General features: G+C 45.0%; 1 protein-coding gene across 1 annotated transcript in view; it reads right to left on the reverse strand.

Moving 5' to 3' along the window:
* Window positions 1-16,837, reverse strand: part of IDH1 (isocitrate dehydrogenase (NADP(+)) 1) — a 40,513-nt gene extending 23,676 nt beyond the window's left edge. Inside the window, exons 1-4 of the mRNA XM_077319272.1 lie at window positions 16,644-16,837; window positions 6,748-6,875; window positions 3,891-4,182; window positions 1,300-1,405 (exon numbers count right to left, since the gene is read on the reverse strand). Coding sequence (XP_077175387.1) covers window positions 1,300-1,405; window positions 3,891-4,182; window positions 6,748-6,869 — 520 coding nt within the window. The 5' untranslated portion in view covers window positions 6,870-6,875; window positions 16,644-16,837. The remainder of the gene's footprint in view (window positions 1-1,299; window positions 1,406-3,890; window positions 4,183-6,747; window positions 6,876-16,643) is intronic.
* Between the last annotated feature and the right edge of the window lie 4,198 nt (window positions 16,838-21,035).

Genomic DNA, 21,035 nt, shown 5'->3' on the forward strand with positions numbered 1-21,035 from the left:
AGGTAATACAAAAATGGTATTATACCCCAATTAAGATGAAGAAATATGGGGATAAAAACTGTTGGAGAGGCTATGGAAAGGAGGGAACTTTTATTCATATGTAGGGAGGGAACTTTTATTCATATGTAGTGGGATTGTCCAGCAATAATGAAATTCTGGGAGAAAGATTTGATGGTAAAATCATAAAAGTGAAGTTGGAACCTTCAGTCCAACTGGTTCTACTCAATTTATATATGAATGATGTTGGAAAAATTAACAAATAACATTAAAGTAATTAAAGGGGAGAAAAAGATTGAAGATTTCAATATAATTTGGCAAACTACTTAAGGAAATTTTCAGACTATAAGGTATGTGAACTAGTGTTGTAATTTGAGACTAGGAATTATGATTAATGGTTTAAATGGACATTGTTTACAGTGGGGGTCGTCAACCCCCGGTCTGCAGCCCGGTACCGGGCTGCGAAGGCCATGGAACCGGGCTGCTGGCAGCCGCACCTGCCTCCCCACCCCCTGCAGCGAGAAGCTCGCCAGGCCCGGCTAGCTTCTCGCTGTGAGAGGGAGAGGAAGAGGCAGGCGTGGCCGGCAGCACGCTGACAACGCAAACACACATGTGTGGAGCTGCTGCGCATGCGCGCTTGCGCCCCTTGGTGGTGAAAACGTGCATGCACAGATGCGCGTTTGCGCACAGCTGCCGTGCATGCGCGGCTCCCGGGCCATCGGCTCTCCCCTCACCCCTGGAGGCGGTCCCTGACCACAGAAAGGTTGGGGACTGCTGGTTTACAGGATACAAAAGATTGATGAAGCTACAGAGGCATTGGGGTAAATTTTGTTTTTGGTGGGGCATTTTTGTTGTCTATTATTTAATTTTTAAAATTAAAATAAATAAATAAAAAGTAGCACAGGGCAATAGAAGTCAGAATTTCACTGCCCGTAAGTCTCCAGACCAGGTGTCATACAATGACGGTTAGGGTTGGGTGCTTCGGTGATCACAGAAGCCCAAGGTGGCTAGCACCACAGCGGGGAGGGGCGGTGCTGGTGCTGTTGCTGGCATACCAGCTGGTGCCCACAAACAGGCGCAGCTCTGTGCCTATCTGTGGGTGCCACCACCCCTCCCCTCTGCGGTGCTGGCCGCCTCAGGCTTCCATGATTGCCGAAGCGGCCAAAGATCGCTGAAGCGCCCAACCCTAGTTAGGGGTGTTTTGTAGGGGAGGGCCAGAGGTGTTAACTGTTTGCTCCCTGCATCTCTCTCTCACATACACACACACACACACACACATGCTCACAGTCCTCTTATACCTACTTTCAAAGTTATGTATGATGTAAGTTACAGGTTTTCCTCCATCCTTTGGTGTGTAGGTAATCTCTACCTTTCCAGGGCCAGGTACGACAAAATCTGTGGCTCTGTACTGCAAGAGAAGAACGGCAAATCATAGAATCATAGAGTTGGAAGGGACCTCATGGGTCATCTAGTCCAACCTCCTGCACTATGCAGGACACTCACATCCCTGTCACTCATCCACTGTAACCTGCCACCCCCCTGAGTCTTCACAGAATCAGCCTCTCCATCAGATGGCTATCTAGCCTCTGTTTAAAAATTTCCAGATGGAGAACCCACCACCTCCCGAGAAGCCCGTTCCCACCCTGGAGAAACCGCTCTGTCAGGAACTTCTTCTGGATGTTTAGACGGAATTTCTTTTGAATTAATTTCATCCCAATGGTTCTGGTCAATCCCTCTGGGGCAAAAGAGAACAACTCTGCTCCTCTATATGGCACCCTTTTAAATACTTGAATGAAATGGGCAGCTTTGACCTAGGGCAGTGGTCCCCAACCTGCGGTCCACAGCCTGGTGCCAGGCCGCGAAGGCCAGGGCGCCAGGCTGCGGTTCCCTCTCCCTGCCCCCCCGCAGTAAAAAACTTCCCAGGCCGCAAGCTTGCAGCCCGGGAAGCTTCTTACTGCGGGAGGGGGGGGGGAGAGAGGGAATCAGGGCCGGGCTGCGCATGCGCGCACTGCGCGGCCGAAATTGTGCATGCACGAAAGTGCCACGCATGCACGATTTTGGCTGTGCATGCGCGCTGCGCGGGCGTGGCCATCGCCCTGCCGGTCCCCAGCCAAAAAAAGGTTGGGGACCGCTGATGTAGGGATTACAGACAATACAACCTTGGAGGAAAAAATGTTTGCATATTTCCTGCTAGAACTCATGCCAGTGTGAGAGCAGATTTCCAGGTGGCCATTGTTTTAAAACCACGTGACCTAAAAGTTATACATTATGCAACCTGTTTGGATAGGTTACAAAATGTTGCAATCCACACCGTGCCTTGCAAGCCACCATATCTAAAATCAGTAATTAACATCTGTCACAGCCATGCTTTGGAACAACTCCACTGTACTGATACACATTCTCTTCCCTGTGGTGTACGTTATCATGTCCTGAATAAAATCTTCTGAGAACTAGTAGCACTAAGAACTGCAGTCCCAAGCACCCTTGGATTTATTCTCTAGAGCAGTGGTTCCCAAACCGTTTCAGACTCCTGCTTCCTTGGTTCCCAGGCCACATTCCTAGTGCCCCTGCCCCTCACATATAGACATGCACCTCTTTTCTGGTGTTTGGTCAACTGCGAGTTCAAAACAAACTATATTGCCAACCTTTTTTTGGTGGTTGTGCAGTACTTTAGTCTGGGCAAAGAAATATAAATTCTTTGTAAAAGGCATTTATAGATGTTATGTCAGAAACCAAGCAGTTGAGACTCCAGAGAATCACACCACAGACATCGGTTTCGGGCTTCAGGACAAAGCTTTAAGTAAAAGTCTTTATTGGAAGAATCAGAATTTAGGATCTACACTTCACATATGCTCACAGACAGGAATCTTGGCAGAGACATCGGGAAAGGAGTCACACAGAATATATTCCTGGGAAGGGAACCGGATGTTCACAAAGGAAAGAGGGCAATAGTGGTCTTTGTTCTAAAGGTGCCAAAACAGCCTTGCCAAAACAGTCACTTTGGGTTCTCATTGGAGAGAAAGACAGATGAAAGACAGAAGCAATCAAGAGAAAATCCCATGGCCAGGAGGAAGCAGGAGAAGGCTTTTCCAGCCTCCCAAAGATGCAGGCTTTCAGGGAAGGGTCACCAACCCTGGGTGAAGAAATTCCTGGAGACCTGGGGTGGAGCCTGGGAAGGGAAGAGCTTGGCAGGAATGTGATCCCCTCCAGCCTACCTTCTGAAGCTGCCGTTTCCTTCAGGAAGCCAAGCAGGGCTGGCCTGGCTAAGCAGGGTCAGCACTGGGTTGGGAGACCACCAAGGAAGTCCAGGGTCGCTACTACTTAGAGGCAGGCAATAGCAAGCCACCTTGGAATGTCTCTTGCTAGGAAAATGCAGGCACAGCAGAAGTCATACTATTGCCTCCCTATTACCCCCAAATTCCTCGCCTCGCTTCTAGATCCTTCCACCACCCCAGGGGGGGGGTACATATCATCCACTTTAAGAACCTCTACTCTAGAGCTTCATGCTCTGGAGTCTTAATGGCAGTGAATTTTAATGCTTCATGGTAAATTGATATTTTCATGCTGACCATGATTTTACTGTGTTTTGTTTTGCTAGTCACTTGAATACACATACACATGATATTGTCTTATGCTGAATCAGTCCACTGGTCCCTACTGTTAGTACTTGGATTGACAGTGGCATTCCGGGGTCTCAGCTAGAGGCCTTTCATGTCACCTCCTACCTAGTCTTTTTAATTGGAGATGCCAGGGATTGAACCTGGGACCTTCTGCAAGCCAAGCAGATACCCTACCACTGAGCCAAGGCTGCTTCAAGCAGATGCTCTGCCGAGGGTCACAGAAACCAAATGAATATACATCTATGCATACAGGGTGTAATCCAAGGTACCCACTTGGTCTCCAAAGGCGTGACGGCCAATGATGATGGGTTTCACCCATCCAGATACCAGCCGGGGGATGTTTTTGCAGATGATAGCTTCGCGGAATACCGTGCCGCCCAGAATGTTTCTGATGGTCCCGTTTGGAGACTTCCACATCTGCTTCAGCTTGAATTCTTCTACTCTCTTCTCATCTGGAGTGATTGTGGCACATTTGACCCCAACATTGTACTTCTTGATAGCTTCAGCAGCTTCTATAGTGACTTGGTCGTCTGTCAAATCCCGGTTCTCTATGCCCAAGTCGTAGCTGTAAGTAGCACCACGCCCCCCCCCCCAAAAAAAACACTGTGAGTTAAGCGCCCTATCAACTTCATCCAATTTATTATTGAAAGCAATGGCAATGCCTTAGATGTGTAGAACAGTGGTCTGCAACCTTTTTAAGGCTGCGGACCGGTGTTGGTGGGGAGGGTGATCGCCCGGCCGCGCATGCGCGTTTGTGCCATGGACAGCCGCAAAAATGCATGTGCGGCACTTCTGCGCATCCGCGAAAGTGCTGAGCATGCGCATTTGCGGCCGCGCATGGTGCAAATGCGCATGAGTGGCCCTGCTTCCCTCCCCCCCCCCCCACAAAAAGAAGCTTGCCGGGCCGCAAGCTAATCGGCTGCTTTTGCAGCCGATTTGCTTGTGGCCTGGGAAGTTTCTTACTGCAGGGGGGCAGGGAGAGGGAGCCGCAGCCCGGTGCCAGGGCCTCACCGGTGTAGAATACAAAACATGTTTTAAGAACATGGGAGTGGGAACATAGAGAGCATATCCTGCTTTAGGATGCTTTGGGCTGATCCTGCGTTGAGCAGGGAGTTGGACTAGATGGCCTGTATGGCACCTTCCAACTCTATCATTCTATGATTCTATATAAACTAAAATTTATTTTGATAGGACATCTTTCCCGGTTAATACGATGGCTCAGAAGGATTTAGTATGGGAATCTCAATTACAGTGACGCCTTCTAAGAAATTTTTCTCTATGAGCTAGCAACCATAAACCATAATTGAAAAGAGTGGTCTCACAGATTCTCAAGGGGAAATGGACATCTTAAGTCTTCCCTCAGATGTTGTCCCCTGCTAAAAGTGAAATGAAAAATGCACTGAAAATCATGTTCCAAAATCAGAGGTGACACAGGCCTGCCTCTGAATGAACAAGTCCTTGTTTTGTACCCCTATGCCGTAGCCAGGCTTCAAAGCAAGGATTTCCAATTTAGTCTGCAATCTGCACGTGACTTCAGTCAGAAGAAGCAGATTTACAAGTGACTGGGCAACTTTGTGGAGTCCTGGGAAGGAAAGAAAATACTTGCTACTGCCAAGCACCCAGAGCAATGTGGGAACATTAACTGCTTAAAAAACAAAGGAACAAAAACAAAAAACCATGGTCTGCATGCCAGCAGTTCTGTTTAAAGAGTGAAAGTGTGTCAAAGGCCTTGTGTTTCAGATTGCGTGCAAGCAATAATCAGCAGCCTTATCAACGGCTGCCTCTGCTCCAGCAGCACCTCGGGCAAAGTAGTTCACCTAGTTAGCTGAGCTGCTGAGTTTTTGGGTTCAGAAAATCGAAGTGGAAAGGAACTGGGGGAAAGGCTAAAAACATCTAGGCCTACCTGTCACTGGATGCCTTGAGAAAGCTCTTGGTGTCTTTGAAAAATTAATAATAGGTGATACAAAATATTTATTGGGGGAAAATGTATAAATTTGCTATTGCATTACAATTCTGAAATAGGACAAGTCAAAGATTGTATGACAAAACAGGCTTGAGATTTTGGCGAGAATTTAAGTACAGCCCAATGAGAGGCGTTGTAGGTTAATGAACTAAAGGTTACTGAGTGTCAAATGGTAAAAGATATTGGTATAAAATAGAGGGTATACATCCCCAAAAGATAATGGAAAATGTTAGAAATGTTATGAAATAAATGCATCATTTTATTATATGTGGACCTCTCAGAAAGCAAGAAAATATTGGATTATGATTCAAGATGAAATGCAAAAGATACTGAAAATCAGATTTACCATGAAAAAACTTTTACTGGATTCCTGAGGATACCTTCAGAGGTACTTTGTCAACAGCCTTGACAACTTGTGGAAGTGCAGACTAAGTCTACAAACCTCTGATCACTTACTTGGGAGAAATCACCGCTGAATGAAATCAGATTTACTACTGAGTGGACATATATTGGATTATGCTAAAACATTCCTAGGGATCAGCTCCAGGTATTGCCCAACTCAGACCTGGCAAACCTATTGGCCACTGCGTGGAAAAGGAGGCTGGGATTAGATGATTGATCTGCTCAAGCAGGCTGTACTTATGTTTTTAACCAGCATAGAAATGGTTAGGAGCCTCACAACAGCTCTGGAACAAACAACCAAGATGGCGTCCACCCTTCAGTCTAGCTATCATTTACATGGGTCATGAGTCTTCAAAGAATTCTGGCTGGCCAACAGATATTTAGAAGTGTCAATTCCAAGGCACTCAGCAAGTGGTCACACATCAAAACAAGTAAAGTTTTAATAAAGGTGAGCAGTGGATACAGGATTGGCTCCAACTAGCATTTAGGGAGTAAAAAGGTGGCTGGATCGAAACTATCATTTTGAGAACTAGGAAATATTACCTACATAAAACAATACATTTAAAGGCACATAGAATCATAGAGTTGGAAGGGACCTCATGGGTCATCTAGTCCAACCCCCTGCACTATGCACTATGCTTTATTTTTAAAATTTTGAATTGGCCTCAGAATGGGGGGCAGGGGAGAGAATCAGGTATATGGTATAGCATCAGATAGACACAAAGTTCCTGCTACGGAGAAGATTTATCAGGTGTTCCTCTATACCTGTGGAGTTCCAGGTCCACATAGGGAAAGATGAGTTTTTCCTTAATCAGGTCCCATATCACACGAGTCATTTCATCCCCCTGCATCTCAACCACAGGTCCACCATGGATTTTTTTAGGCATCGTGCACTAACAAAAAGACAAACAAAAAAGACATACTATATTTAGTATAGAACAATAAGAGCAAGAGCAAAACTAAAAAGGAAGACTGCAAACAGCACTGTTCACATTCTGATTTTTACTTTTTTCTTGTTTCCTTTTTAAAATGGCCCACCTTTCTCTCCAATGAGGCCCTGAGGCAGATGGCATTGTTCTCCAGTCTCCATTTTACCATCAGAGAAACCCTGTGAGTCGTAGACAGAGAGTGTGCGACTTGCTCAGGGTCTCCATGGCAGAAAGTTAACTGGGTCTCCCAGATTCTAACCAAAAACTCCATCCCAAGCTTTCTTCATCGGGGTTTCATGGAACCCTGGGGTTGTTTTTGTTTGTTTTTTGACAGCCCTGAATGGGTGGGAGCCAGTTAATTTTCAATATATTTTTTAGATGTGTTAAATATTTATCAGGTGACATGGCCATGCTGACCTGCCTCCCCTTCCAAAATAGTCAATGATGGGCCGGAGGGGGTGGGAAGAGGAAGGGGCCCAGGTGGGTGTATATACAGCTCTGTTCCCAACCATATTCTGTGCAATTGTGCCGCTTCTGGGGTTTCTCGAAGCCTGAAGAATGTTTCAGGGGGTTCTCAATGGTAAAAAATTGAGAAAGGCTACTCTAACCACTAGACCATGTTTGCTATCACCACTTGTTCACATTCTAATCTGGTATAACCCAACCCTACTTCAACTTCTGGAAAAACAGAACCTAAAATCAGGGTTCATGTTAAATTAGGCAACACGCGTGGAGCGGCTCTATACTGAATCAAACCACCAATCTATCCAGGTCAGGAGTCTCAACACAGATGGGTTCTCCACGTTCATGTCACCTACTATCAGATCCCTTTTCCCTTCATGAAGATGCTGGGGATTGAACTAGGGACCTTCTGGACACCAATCAGAAGCTCTACTACTGAGCCCCTCATTGCAGTTTCCTTGGGCATGATGTGTTCAGGAGTCAAGCATACAGGTGTGAAGGAGGATGGGGTTATAGCCAGGATCAGCAGAACTTACAAATAAGAGGCAGACTCTTTTTATGGAGCAGAGGTGCTGAGTCCCTGAATGCAGCATACTTTGTGTTTTAAAATGCATTCCCACAACTGTGAGAACTAGAAGCATACTGTTTTTAAGTGACAAACAACTACTGATGTTTCAAGTGTTTCAAAGAAATTCTCAAAAGACAACACACATCCTAAAAGCAAGAATACACCTTCAGCCCATTTACCAATCATCCTAAATCATGCTGACTTCTAAAAATCACGCCAGGATTTATTTATTTCCAGCTACATTCCTGAAAAGTGTGCTTCGGGCATTGTAAGGAAAGGGTTACTTGTCCAGCATAGTTCCAGATTGCCCTTTGATGCAAGTATAAACCTCCAGTAGAATGAGCAATAACCTGTTCTCACCATCTGCAAACAGTATTGTGCAAATAGGTAGTCTTTAGTAATCTGCAATGAAAAGCCATTGCACAAAGAAGCAAAAAAGAAACAAGAACTGGCCAGGAAAAAACTGTCCTGTCTTTTTAGCAGAGGTTTAACAAACAGAATGATAAGGGACCAAAATGGTAGGGACCTCATAGAAGCAGAAGAGATTTTAAAAAGGTGGCAAAATTATACGATACGATGACATTTATTGTATGTAGCCAAAGGCCATTACAAAACACAATTAAAACAATATGGCACAAATATAAATATAAATATTTCTCCAATACTGTGTACCTAAAAATGTAAACATGGACTACTACGTTACAATAAAAGGGATAAAATGGTGCATTAAGGTGAAGGCTCCTGTAAAAATGCATTAGCTCGAATCTTCCTGGTAGCAAAAAGTGCCACCCTATATGAGATATAGGAGGCGACATCTGATAACAGATAGGTGACTTTGTTAAAATGAGAAATAGGGTGTGAGTTTGGTAATAACTTGGCAAGGAATTTGCCCCTGGGTTCGGAGTACAGGGGACAAGCCAAAACATAGTGGGGCAGGTCCTCCACAGATGGATTTCTACATATGCACAGGCATTGGGCTGTGGGTATTCGGAGATATCGCCCACAGAGCATGGCTGATGGCATCATTTCAAACCGCAAAGATGTTAGGGCCATTCTAAGATTATGTGTTGTTATATTTACTAAATACGATGTTCTAGAATGGTCTTTTAAAATTGTTTTATACCATGGGGCTGATTGTGATAGCTGAATTGAAGAGTGGTCAATCAGTGAGTCAGCTTTGAACACCCAATCACATGAATCAGAAATATTGGCTGATGTATGCAGTAAGTAATTTGGTATGGTATAGCGTGAAAGAATGGAGCTAAAAAAATCAGACCAAGTCCTGTCTTTGCTCAATAAGAGCTTAAAACTTTGATGGCTTAAAGAATCTAATTTAGTTGTGATGTCTTTCTTCCAAGATTTCAGAATAGCTAAGTGGGCACGGGCTTTGACTGAAGGAAAACCAAGCTCTGCCCTCATCAGGACTGCAGGAGACCCTTTTGGAAGAGCCAGGATACATCTGAAGGAAAAGTTCTGAATGGGCTCCCAGCTATTGATTATTTGTTCTTTCCAGCCCCAGATGTCAATGCCATATAGTAGGTGAGGAATGACCTTGGCTGCAAAGAGCTTTAGAGCTGGGTCAACTAGAAACCCTCCCCTGGGGGGAGGACTTATACAGAAGAACTATACAAGAGTGAGCTTAACATCCCTGATAACCACGATGGGGTAGTTACTGACCTGGAGCCAGACATCCTGGAATGTGAAGTGAAATGGGCCTTAGGAAGTCTGAGTAACAATAAAGCTAGTGGTGGTGACAGCATTCCAGTTGAACTATTCAAAATCTTAAAAGACGATGCAGTAAAAGTGCTACACTCAATATGTCAGCAAATTTGGAAAACTAAACAATGGCCACAGGATTGGAAAAGGTCCGTTTACATTCCAAACGCAAAGAAGGGCAATGCCAAAGAATGTTCAAACTACTGCACCATTGCACTCATTTCTCATGCTAGCAAAGTTATGCTCAAAATTTTAAAAGCTATGCTCCAGCAATATGTGGACCGAGATCTTTCAGAAGTACAGGCAGGATTTCGAACTAGAGATCAAATTGCCAACATAGAGATCAAATTGCCAACATGGAGAAAGCTAGGGAGTTCCAGAAGAACATCACTGACTATGCTAAAGCCTTTGATTGTGTGGAGCACAACAAATTGTGGCAAGTTCTTGAAGAGATGGGAATTCCAGAGCATCTTATTTGTCACTTGAGAAACTTATATGCAGGTCAAGAAGCAACAGTGAGAACTTAACATGGAATCACTGATTGGTTCAAAATTGAGAAAGGAGTTCGGCAAGGCTGTATACTGCCGCCTTGCCTATTTAACTTGTATGCGGAGCACATCATGAGAAAGGCGGGATTAGAGGAGTCACAAATTGGGATCAAGATTGCAGGGAGAAATATCAACAACCTCAGATATGCAGAAGATACCACTCTAATGGCAGAAAAAGAAGAGGAACTAAAGAGCCTGTTGATGCGGGTGAAGGAGGAGCGTGCAAAAGTTGACTTGAAACTCAACATCAAGAAAACAAAGATCATGGCATCCGTCCCTCTCTATTCCTGGCAAATAGATGGGAAAGAATTTTATTTTTTATTTTAGATTTTATTTTCCTGGGCTCCAAGATCACTGCAGATGGGGACTGCAGCAAAGAAATTAAAAGACGCTTGCTCCTGGGGAGGAAAGCTATGGCAAATCTAGACAGCATCCTAAAAAGCAGAGACATCACCCTGCCAACAAAAGTGTGTTTAGTCAAGGCTATGGTATTCCCAGTTGCAATGTATGGCTGCGAAAGTTGGACCATAAGGAAGAGTGTCAAAGAATTGAGGCTTTTGAACTCTGGTGCTGGAGAAGACTCTTGAGAGTCCCTTGGACTGCAAGGCGAACAAACCGGTCAGTCCTAGAGGAGATCAGCCCTGACTGCTCTTTAGAAGGCCAGATCCTGAAGATGAAACTCAAATACTTTGGCCACCTCATGAGAAGGAAGGACTCCCTGGAGAAGAGCCTAATGCTGGGAGCGATCGAGGGCAAAAGAAGAAGGGGACGACAGAGAACGAGGTAGCTGGATGGAGTCACTGAAGCAGTAGGTGCAAACTTAAATGGACTCCAGGGAATGGTAGAGGACAGGAAGGCCTGGAGGATCATTGTCCATGGGGATGCGATGGGTTGGAAACGACTTTGCACCTAACAACAACAAAACAAACAGAAATGGGCTGTTGAAACTCGTTTGAGGTCATCATCTGATAATTGCTGCAGATCAGACTGATAATTAAAGGGACAGCTAGTGGACCCAGTTTAGCAGTTGTCAACTCTCACAGCCTAGGAACAGATTGGCCTTGTTCATATATCCCTTGCTAGAGTAGGTTTGCTAGGTTCCCCTTGACTTCCAGTAGGGGTTGGGGGGGCTCTGTACGGTGGCCAGACCTCCTGGAGATTTGGGGATGGATGTGGACTTTGTTGAGTGCCACAAGTCCACCTTCCAAAGCATCCATTTTTTCAAGGGGGAACTGGTTTCTGTAGTCTGCAGACGAGCCATAATTCTAGGGGATCCCTACCTAGCAACTGGCACCCTTACAGGGGAGTAAACTCCAGCCAGATAAAAACATCAAAAGATATTTCAATCCACATATATCCTTTATACACTGTGTAGGAGGTAGCCATTAGCAAGAGAGCTTGCCCTCTCCAAAGAAATATAATCCAAAACGATAATGTCGCGAAACAATAGAATCACTGATTTATTTATACAGAGGCTCCGATTTACAAGAGATCTCAACTGAAGCCAAGCCTGCCCTTTCGCTTCCAAGATTGTGAAAGCTGTTGTAACTAAGACATGCAACCAAAGAGCTGGCAGGTTACCTGTCCGTACAGGCAGGCAACTCCCAGGATTTCAGAGGGTGGTTCCAAGTAATGCTAACTGTGCCCAATGTCATTTCTTTGCAGAACTTTGCCTCGCATAAGTATCGTAAAACTGACATTCAAATAAGGGGGTGGGGGGAGAGCATAGCCTATGGCTCTTGTTTGTACTTTGGACCTTGTCAACAAAAGCAGTTGTGAAACATTCCTCTGTTTACTTCTAAGCCTCTACGGTCAGTTAGGAAACTGTGACAATGCAGCCATTTTTCTTCAGAAGAAATTATCTGCTCGCGAATTTAGGAGTTAATTTTTTGTAAAAAAATGCTTCAGTCTCTATCCTTGCAAAGGTATAAATGTGATGTTAGTCGACTGTTGGCGATCTTATGGCTCAACCATCTCCACATCTTCCAATCTTGCAGCGCTTCTTTTAGTTGTATAAGGCTCTGGTGTCCATTTTGATCATATCTAACCACCCTGTTCTTTGTCGGCCTGGTTTCCCTTTACCAGGCCTAGCATAGTGGCTCTCTCCAATTAGTTGGCTCACACGATATGGCCGAAGTAAGTGAGCCAAAGTCTCCTGATTTTGCCTACCAGTGACAGATCAGGCTTTATGCACTGTACCATTTCCTTGTTTGTGACTTCTGCTGTCCCTGGAACCCGCAGAAGCCTTCTCCGGCACCAAAGTTCAAACAAATCGATTCTTCTCTTGTCCAATTTCTTCATCGTTTCACAGCCACAAGTGGCTATTGGAAAGAGGACAGATTAAACTGATCTACATTTAGTAACGAGCCTTATGTCGTTGATTTCCCATGCTTGGTTCAAGCTCATCATTTTGCCCAGAGCAATATGGCATTTCATTTCCATAGTGCAACCGCCACTCTGACCTATTTGTGACCTAAGAAAAATGAATTCTTGAATGCATTCGATCTTTTCACCATCAATTGCTATTGTGACGTCTTTTTTTTTTTGCGGTGGTCATTATTTTTTTTGTCTTTTTAGTGTTTAAGAAAAGGCCAAACTTCTTGTTTACTTTTATAATCAGCTCTCATAAACTTTTATAATCAGCTCTTCTTGGGCTGCAGCTAGGATCTACCCACTCAACATTATCCTGGACAAAGTTTCACGGAGTTACCTGTTCCTGTTTATAAACAATTCCAGCCTTTAGGCACAGTGGAAGAAATGGAAGCATAAATTGCGACAGCCTGCAAATACTACTGTCCTGGAGACACCATTCGCAGCCAGAATGTACTGCTACCAGCTGTACATTTCTATTTTTTTTATTGCATTTATAAAATTCTGCCCTTCCATCAAGGAACTCAAAACTGAATATGTGGCTCCTCCCTTCTTCCATTTTATCCACACAGAAAGCCTGAGGTAGATTACGCCATTGAGGTTAAATGTTCCTGCGAGGCATTATACTCTCCCATGTATAAAACCCTCTTTATCCTTATCCATGGTTCCTCTATATTTGTGAAACGCCCCTGTGGGAGGAGCATGTCTGGGGTGTCCGTGCTTGAATACGCTCACCGCCCTCCCTAGCAGCTTCCCTCACAGAAGAGAAAGGGAAGGTGATTTTAAACTGCTTAGAGACACCTGAGGTCTGCTGGGTGACTGTGGGCCTTTTCAGTTCTCTCAGAGTTCTCAGAGTCCTCCCTCACAGGGTGCCTATTATGGAGAGAGGAAGGGAAGGCAATTTTAAACTGCTTAGAGACACCTTCAAATATTTAAAAAGGGAGCCATATAAAGCAGTGGTCTGCAACCTTTTACGGGCTGCAGACCGGCGGCAGCGGGGAGGGCGATTGCCCGGCCGCGCATGCTGTGCATGCACTACTGCGCATGCACGTTTGTGCCATGCGCAGCACTTCCCCGCATGCACATTTTCGGCCGTGCATGGCGCAAACGCGCATGTGCGGCCCTGCTTCCCTCTCCCCCCCACACACAAAAAGAAGCTTGCCAGGCCGCAAGCTTACGGCCTGGGAAGTTTCTTACTGCGGGGGGGGGGGAGGGAGCCGCGGCCCGGCACCGGGACACGGCCCGGTGGTTGGGGACCACCAATATAGAGAATGGAGCAGAATTGTTCTCTCTTGCCCCAGAGGGACAGACCAGAACGAATGGGATGAAATTAATTCAAAAGAAATTCTATCTAAACATCCAGAAGATGTTCCTGACCGTTACAGCGGTTTCTCAGTGGAACAGGCTTCCTCTATTATCAGGCAGGCTAAAATTAGAGTAGATGCCAAGGAGAGACATGATTTATTGCAGTACAATAAGATAGTAAAAGATCAGAAATTGACCGGTGCTTTTGATTATTCATATTTTGCTATAAATATCAGGAAAATATTATTTAAACATTGGCATCTGATCAGGGACTTACCTGGATGTGAAAATGGTTTAAAATTAGCATGGAGGCGCAACCACACCATAGGTGAATTAATAAATAAAAAACAATTGAATACTGAAGTATTTGCAGGTAACTTTCCTAAAGGCAATTACAAATGTGGCACGTGTGGGGCTTGTAAGTATTTGTTACCCATCAAGGAATACAGAGAAACAATAGCTTTTATGTTAGGATTAATTGGTTTATTAACTGTTCAAGTAAAAACTTAATATGCTGCATCAAATGTCCATGTGCACAACTGTACATGGTATTACCAGCCGTCCAATTAGGGTCCGTATCCAGGAACACCAGTCCAGACTCAGATAGTGGCTCCAATGGTGACTCACTTCATTGAAAAAGGACACAAGCCAGAAGATTTGCTATTCTTTGGACTTGAACAAATCTCAAATGTTGGACAGCTTTTACATTTACTCATTGGAAACTTTAAGCCCTAAGGGTTTAAACACGAACTTGGAACTTTCTTGCTTCTTGTGAGGCAGCAGCTTCAAACACAGGTGCTGTGATTTCCTGAGCTCAAGTTAGGTACAAGATCAATAGCCCTTTGAAAAAGTTTTATTATAGTTTAAATCCTAACTGATAGATGAGATTTCATGGCCAATTGTGAGAATTTAGAGCCCTTAAAGTTTTTTATATTTGTTTGGAACTCTTCTCTTTTGGGTGAGACTGCCGCTTTAATTGGTCTAGGTGTGGCATGGAGTAAGTTTCTCAGCTAGAGTATAATTACCATAGGCAGTTCACAACCCAGTGGGAACAGTCTTTCGACTAAACCTGTGAGCTAAAGGCGATATATATATTATTTAAATTCTGCCAAGAAGAATTGGTAAGAGGTTATCACTAAGGATTAATATTTTCAAATGACAATAGATTTATAAATTTTAAAACATTTTATATAATACTAATATAAATAAAACAAAACAGTGTTATTTTATTTTAGATCCTATTGAAGGACTTTACTAGCAAACATTAAGTTGGTAAGACTTTAGTATAATTTTTATAATAATAGCCAAAACGCTTGCTTTAGATTTATATTTATATATATGGAGGATACTTAAAGAAACAATGACTGTATGTTTATAACAATTATATAGGAGGTATGCATTGTTTGAGACTGGAATAACAACTGTGTTAAGATAAATAATGTTCTGAAAATAAATTATGTTCTGAAAAAATGGTTGACAAGCTTGTACTAATTGTATGCTTTTATATTCTTCATAGGCTTCAATTTCATTCACTTGATCGTTTCCTTTCTTCCTTTCTTCCACAAAGCAGATTTCTGTTTCATAAGGCCTAGTGGCCCTAACCAATCCCTTTCCTGCTACTAACCCCGTCCCAGGTTCCACAGGTGCATATTTGCCAGCATATTTGCCATAGTTCATCAGCCGTATTCATACCTGGTGAGGATGTGGAATCATATGGAAGATCACATTGAGCTTTTGAGTGTGTACTATTAAGGATTTTTACTAGTGGACACATCCAATATACACTAATTTGGGGAGACGCCGAGACGGAAGACATTATTAAAAGAAGCAGAAAGTCAGGAAATAATCCCTTTCTCAGCACAGAAGATTCCTCGTTGTCTGTTGCATTTCCCTTAGACTCAGGAGCTGCTCAAAACACAGGTCTTTTGCAGAATTTGGCTCTCCCCAGCTAAATACCAAGCGAATTTATCAACTATGTCAGAAGCGACCAGCTTGCACAGAAAAGGATACAATGGTAACGTTTTGCTTAAAGATCTTTCTAGTCGGAGGACAGTTTTTCCGGGGGGGGGCGGGAGCCCCCCGGCCAGATCTCAGACGCACAGGGCTCAAGGCCAAGGAAGCGACTTTCTTTCCCACGTACCTGCACCCCCCCCCCCAAAAAAAAACAACATACACACGGATAGCCCAGCCCCTTACGGTGGGCTTCTCCGTTTGCAGCGTAAATCCCACACGGCTTTGTATCGGATCGACTCCAGAACAAACAGCGTTGCCCAGAGAAGAAGTGCAGGGCGTGCCGCTGTATTCCGCACTGATCCGCCCGGAGTAGCTGCCACGCATTCATCTCCACTAACTGCGAAGCAGGAGCCGGCGAGAAGGGAGCAGCCCTTCGACTGCACAGACAAAGCCGCGGACCCACGGTGTCCCCGGGGAGAAGGGCCCGATCCGATTTCAGTTGGGCGGGGAGCGGCTTCCAGGTCCAGCAATCAATCTTTATCCTGCCCTTTCCCGGAGGCTCAGGCGGGTAACCCTTCTCAATTAAAAATCACAATCACGTGAAGGGCGTTTTGCAACATCCCGCGAGGCAGCTCCGTTCCACCGGGGATTCTGCAATGGGGGGGGGGGAGCAAAAGGAGAGCCCGCAGAAATGGGGAGGGGGAGCTTCAAACCGGGAAAGCGCCAACCGGAGCCTTATTTCCACTCCTCCGGATTTCCGGAACGACCCGCTCCCAGCCCCGGACAGAAGGAGCGCTTTACCTGACCCACCTGCCGAGAGAGGAGCGGCCGGGGCAACGAGACGACCACTGGGGCGGCTGCCTGCAACGGCGGGGGCTTCTCGGGCGAAGAGACAACGACGAGGGCTGGATCCAAAGCCGCCTGCAGGGGTCCGCCTCTCCGGCTCTGGATAAGGAGCGGCGGGAGGAGAGCCTGCCCGGAGTCCCGCCCCACGCAGCCGGGAAGGGCGGAGAGCACCGCGCCAATGCGCGTTTCCCACGCCACGGGAGAGGCGGCGCAGCCTGCAGACGGCCCCGGCAGCGCCAAGCTTTGCGCGCAGAGCGCTCGGGGTACTTTGCCGACCCCTCGCTCGCCCGCTCGGGCCCTCCAACACCAAAGTTCAAAAGAAGCGATTCTTCTCGTCTGATTTTTTCATCGTCCAACTTTCACAGCCATAAATGGCTGTTGGAAATACGATAAAGCTAACTAATCTATGCTTGGTAATGAGGCTTATGCCCTTGTTTTTCCATGTTCGGTTCAAGCTCATTATTGCTGACCCAGAGCAATTTGACATGTTACTTCCACACTGCAATCGCCACTCACATCAGTTTGTGATCCAAGAAAAATGAATTCTTGAACATACACACATCCTCAATTCAACTGGTTGAAGCCATTAATAATACATTTGCTAATTATTCTCTTAATGTGGACAACTTTATTGTACACAAAATATCTCCCATGCAGTTCAGTCTCAAGTGAGTACAAACATCCAAATTACTGTTTTTTCTCTGAACTGATGACTTCCATTCTATGACACTGTATCTGAGGCAGTAGGCATGCACAAGAAAGCTCATACTTTGAATAAAACATGGTTGGTCTTAAAGGTGCTGCTGGACTCAAAATTTGTTCTGCTTCAGAGCTTCCCCTTTGAATCTATCTTCAGTTTTTATTATTTGCTTGAGGAGTCATTAACAACTGTGGGACCTGTGTCTCTAAGGACCATGAGATAACTATTTAATACCAAGGTTTTTGACCACAGTGAAGAATAATTGCACTGCGGAAGACTGGATGATCGAAACATGGGCAATTTCTTTTCTACCAAAGGCAAAGATTCTCCAAGCAAACACTCCTGTTTTATTATAAGAATCTCCAAGCAAATCATAAACATTGAAGTTATACATAGACTTAATTTTATTATTAATATACATTGACTCTGGTCCATTATAAGGGATTTTCTTTTTGCGTAACAATTGTGCTGTGTACACTTTTGTTAATCTGAGGAAGAGTGCTTGCACTCAAAAGCTCATGCCTTTGTTGGTCTTAAAGGTGCCTGACTGGACTCTAATTTTATTGTGCTACTTCAGACCAACACAGCTACCCATTTGAATCTAACCTTAAAGAAGTGTAGATGTGTTGCAACTGACATGGTGGACTCTAGATTCAAGTGGGTCGCCGTGTTGGTCTGAAGCAGCACAACAAAACAAAATCAGAGTCCAGTGGCACCTTTAAGACCAACAAACATTTATTCAAGGCATTAGCTTTAGAGTGCAAGCACTCTTCCTAGTGGTCCATGAACACTTCTGCAAGCATACAATCTGTTTAGTCTTCAAAATGCCACAGGAAGGGGTTTTGTTTTTTGCTGCAATGAACTAACATAACCATCCCTCTTATTTATGTATTTACTTTCTCCTCAGAGTGACTTACTTTGAGGTCCTCTCTTCCATGTTATCTTGACAACAACTCTGTAAGGTAGGTTAGACAAAGAGTGTGACCAGCCTAAAGTTACTCAGCAAGCTTCCATAGCAGAGTAGGGATTCAAATCCAAGTCTCAAGGTTTCCCATGTGATACTGTAATTCAGCCTTTTTAAACCTTTTGACTGTGGAGGAACTGAAATATTTTTCTGGCTTCAAGGAACCCTGGAAGTGGTGATCTGCCCCTTCAGAGAAGTGGGTGCAGAAGTAAGAACTGGGAGTGAATCAATCAATGGATCATTTACTGTTTCCCTTGTGGAGCTGGCTGCACCCTGATTGGCCCTGCCCCTGCAGCTCCCACCCTCCGTCCCTGGACTCTAGCCTCTTTGCTCTCAGACATGCCAGTGCCTGGAGCCAGCAACAGGTAAGGGGAGAGGGCCCTGGGCAAAGGGTGGTGGTGGAGGGCCTAATAACGAGGGCCTCCCGGCCTGCTAAGCAGGGCCTGCTAATGAGGGCCTCTTGGCCTGCTAGGCTGGGCCTGCTAACGAGGGCCTGGCCTTCTGACTGCCTGCTAAGAAGCTCTGTCCCGGGCCTGCTAACGAATTGGCCAGTCCTCCCCCACCGCCCCACTTGATCCGGCTTTAGCTGCGGCCCAAAGCCACCTTAAGCTGCCTGGCTGGGGGCCAGGGGAGGGTACTCTTTCAAGGCCCAAACGGGCTTTGAAGCTAGTTAATTAATAAAACATGCATAATACAAATTTAAATATAATACTAAAATCATACAATCTTAAAACAGTCATATCAGCTGTTTGGCCAAAATTTAAGAGCATATAATTTCCAGTTTTTGAGGGGGGGCACGATATCCATGTAGGGGGTGCAGACAATGTTTTGTTGGAATCATTTTGCTGCTCGTTATTCCCAACCAGATGCCTGGCTGAAGAGTTCCATCTTACAGGCCCTGCAGAACTGACTCAGTTGCTTGTTTACTGCAGCTTGAAAGACGACTAGGAGCAGTGGGTTCAAATGACAGAAAAGAAAGATTCACTGAAGTATTAGATAGAATTTTCTGACAGTGAGGGCAGTTTGTAAATGGAATATGCTGCCTCGGAGGATGGTGGAGACAGTTTGGTGTAGTGGTTAGGAGTGCAGACTTCTAACCTGGCATGCCGGGTTCGATTCTGCACTCCCCGACATGCAGCCACAGCTGGGTGACCTTGGGCTCGCCACAGCACTGATAAAACTGTTCTCACTGAGCAGGGATATAAGGGCTCTCTCCGCCTCACCCACCTCACAGGATGTCTTGTTGTGGGGAGAGGAAAGGGAAGGCGACTAACCTGATTTGAGACTGTAAGCTGCTTTGGGTAGAGAAAAGTGGCATATAAGAACTAACTCTTCTTCTTCTGTTCTGACCAAGCAGTAATATCTCTCAGCTTCACCCACCTCATAGGGTGTCTGCTGTGGGGAGAGGAAAGAGAAGGTGACTGTAAGCCGCTTTGAGACTCCTTCGGGTAGAGAAAGGTTGCATATAAGAACCAACTCTTCTTCCTTCATTGGAAGATTTTAGGAGGAGATTTGATGAATACCTGTCAGGAGTATATGATTTTTAAGTCCTTGAGAAGGTGAGGGCGGGGCTGGACTAGATGACCCTTTGTGGTCTCTTTCACCTCTGTGTGACCCTGATTCCATTTGTTGAGACCCATCCTGAATTCTGGCCATGCTAGGGCCAAATTCACACATACTACTTAAAATGATCTGCATCCTTTCTGCTGCTGTTGTGAGAGAAAGATAGTATTAAATGTGCCAATGGGCTTTAAGGAAATTTGTTAGGCTGTATGGTTGTCTGCACACTTGAGAGGAGACTGAGGGAGCATGATAGCAATGTCTCAGTTAATTACTCTCACCATTCCACAGTTAAGAAGGGTACACTGCCTATCAGTTTCTGATTTTGATATATTTATTCCCACCCGCCCAGAATTAAACCCGAATAAATAATGACCATATAACCTAAGTTTGTTATTCCAGTTTTGTCCGTGCATCTCTTAAACACCTTTATTATTCTGTAAACTAATCTGCTCCTCACCTGTATTTGTTTGTTTATTTATTTATGATATTTATATATTGCCTTCCCTGAAGGCTCAGGGTGGTTCACACATAACAGAAATGGTACAGATAACTTAGTTTAACAATAATAAAGTGATAACAACAGGCAACATAGAACAGTTAAAAAAATGGAAAACATTAGATTAACTGGTAACTGGTATGAACTGGTAACTTCTATTTCAGTGTATCTGAAGAATTATGCATGCACACAAAAGCTTATATCTTGAAAGTGGAAGCCTGGAACATGTGAAACTATAAGGAAAGGTTACTCCGAAACCTATACAAAGTTTATTCTTTGGTGTCATTGAAGGTGCTTCTGGACTTACTTTGATCTTGTTTCAGTCTTCCTGTTCTTTACAACAGTAGTCCTCAACCTTTTTATCACCAGGGACCGGTCAATGCTTGACAGTTTTACTGAGGTCTGGGGGGGGTAGTCTTTTGCCGAGGGATGTCGCTGCTGCCGCTTGAGCCCCTGCTCTGCTTGCTTTCCCGCTGGGACCCCTGACTTCCTGCCACCCACTGGGGGGCGCTGCCGGCAGCAGCTGCGCAGTGCCATGCTGAGGGGGAGCCCCATCCATGGTGGCTGCTGGAGAGCACCAAAGGTGAGCTGGCGGCAGAGTGGCAGGGCAGCCTCCTAAGCAGCAGTCGGGGA

The sequence above is a fragment of the Paroedura picta genome, chromosome 2 (assembly GCF_049243985.1).
Source record: "Paroedura picta isolate Pp20150507F chromosome 2, Ppicta_v3.0, whole genome shotgun sequence".
Lineage (NCBI taxonomy): Eukaryota > Metazoa > Chordata > Lepidosauria > Squamata > Gekkonidae > Paroedura > Paroedura picta.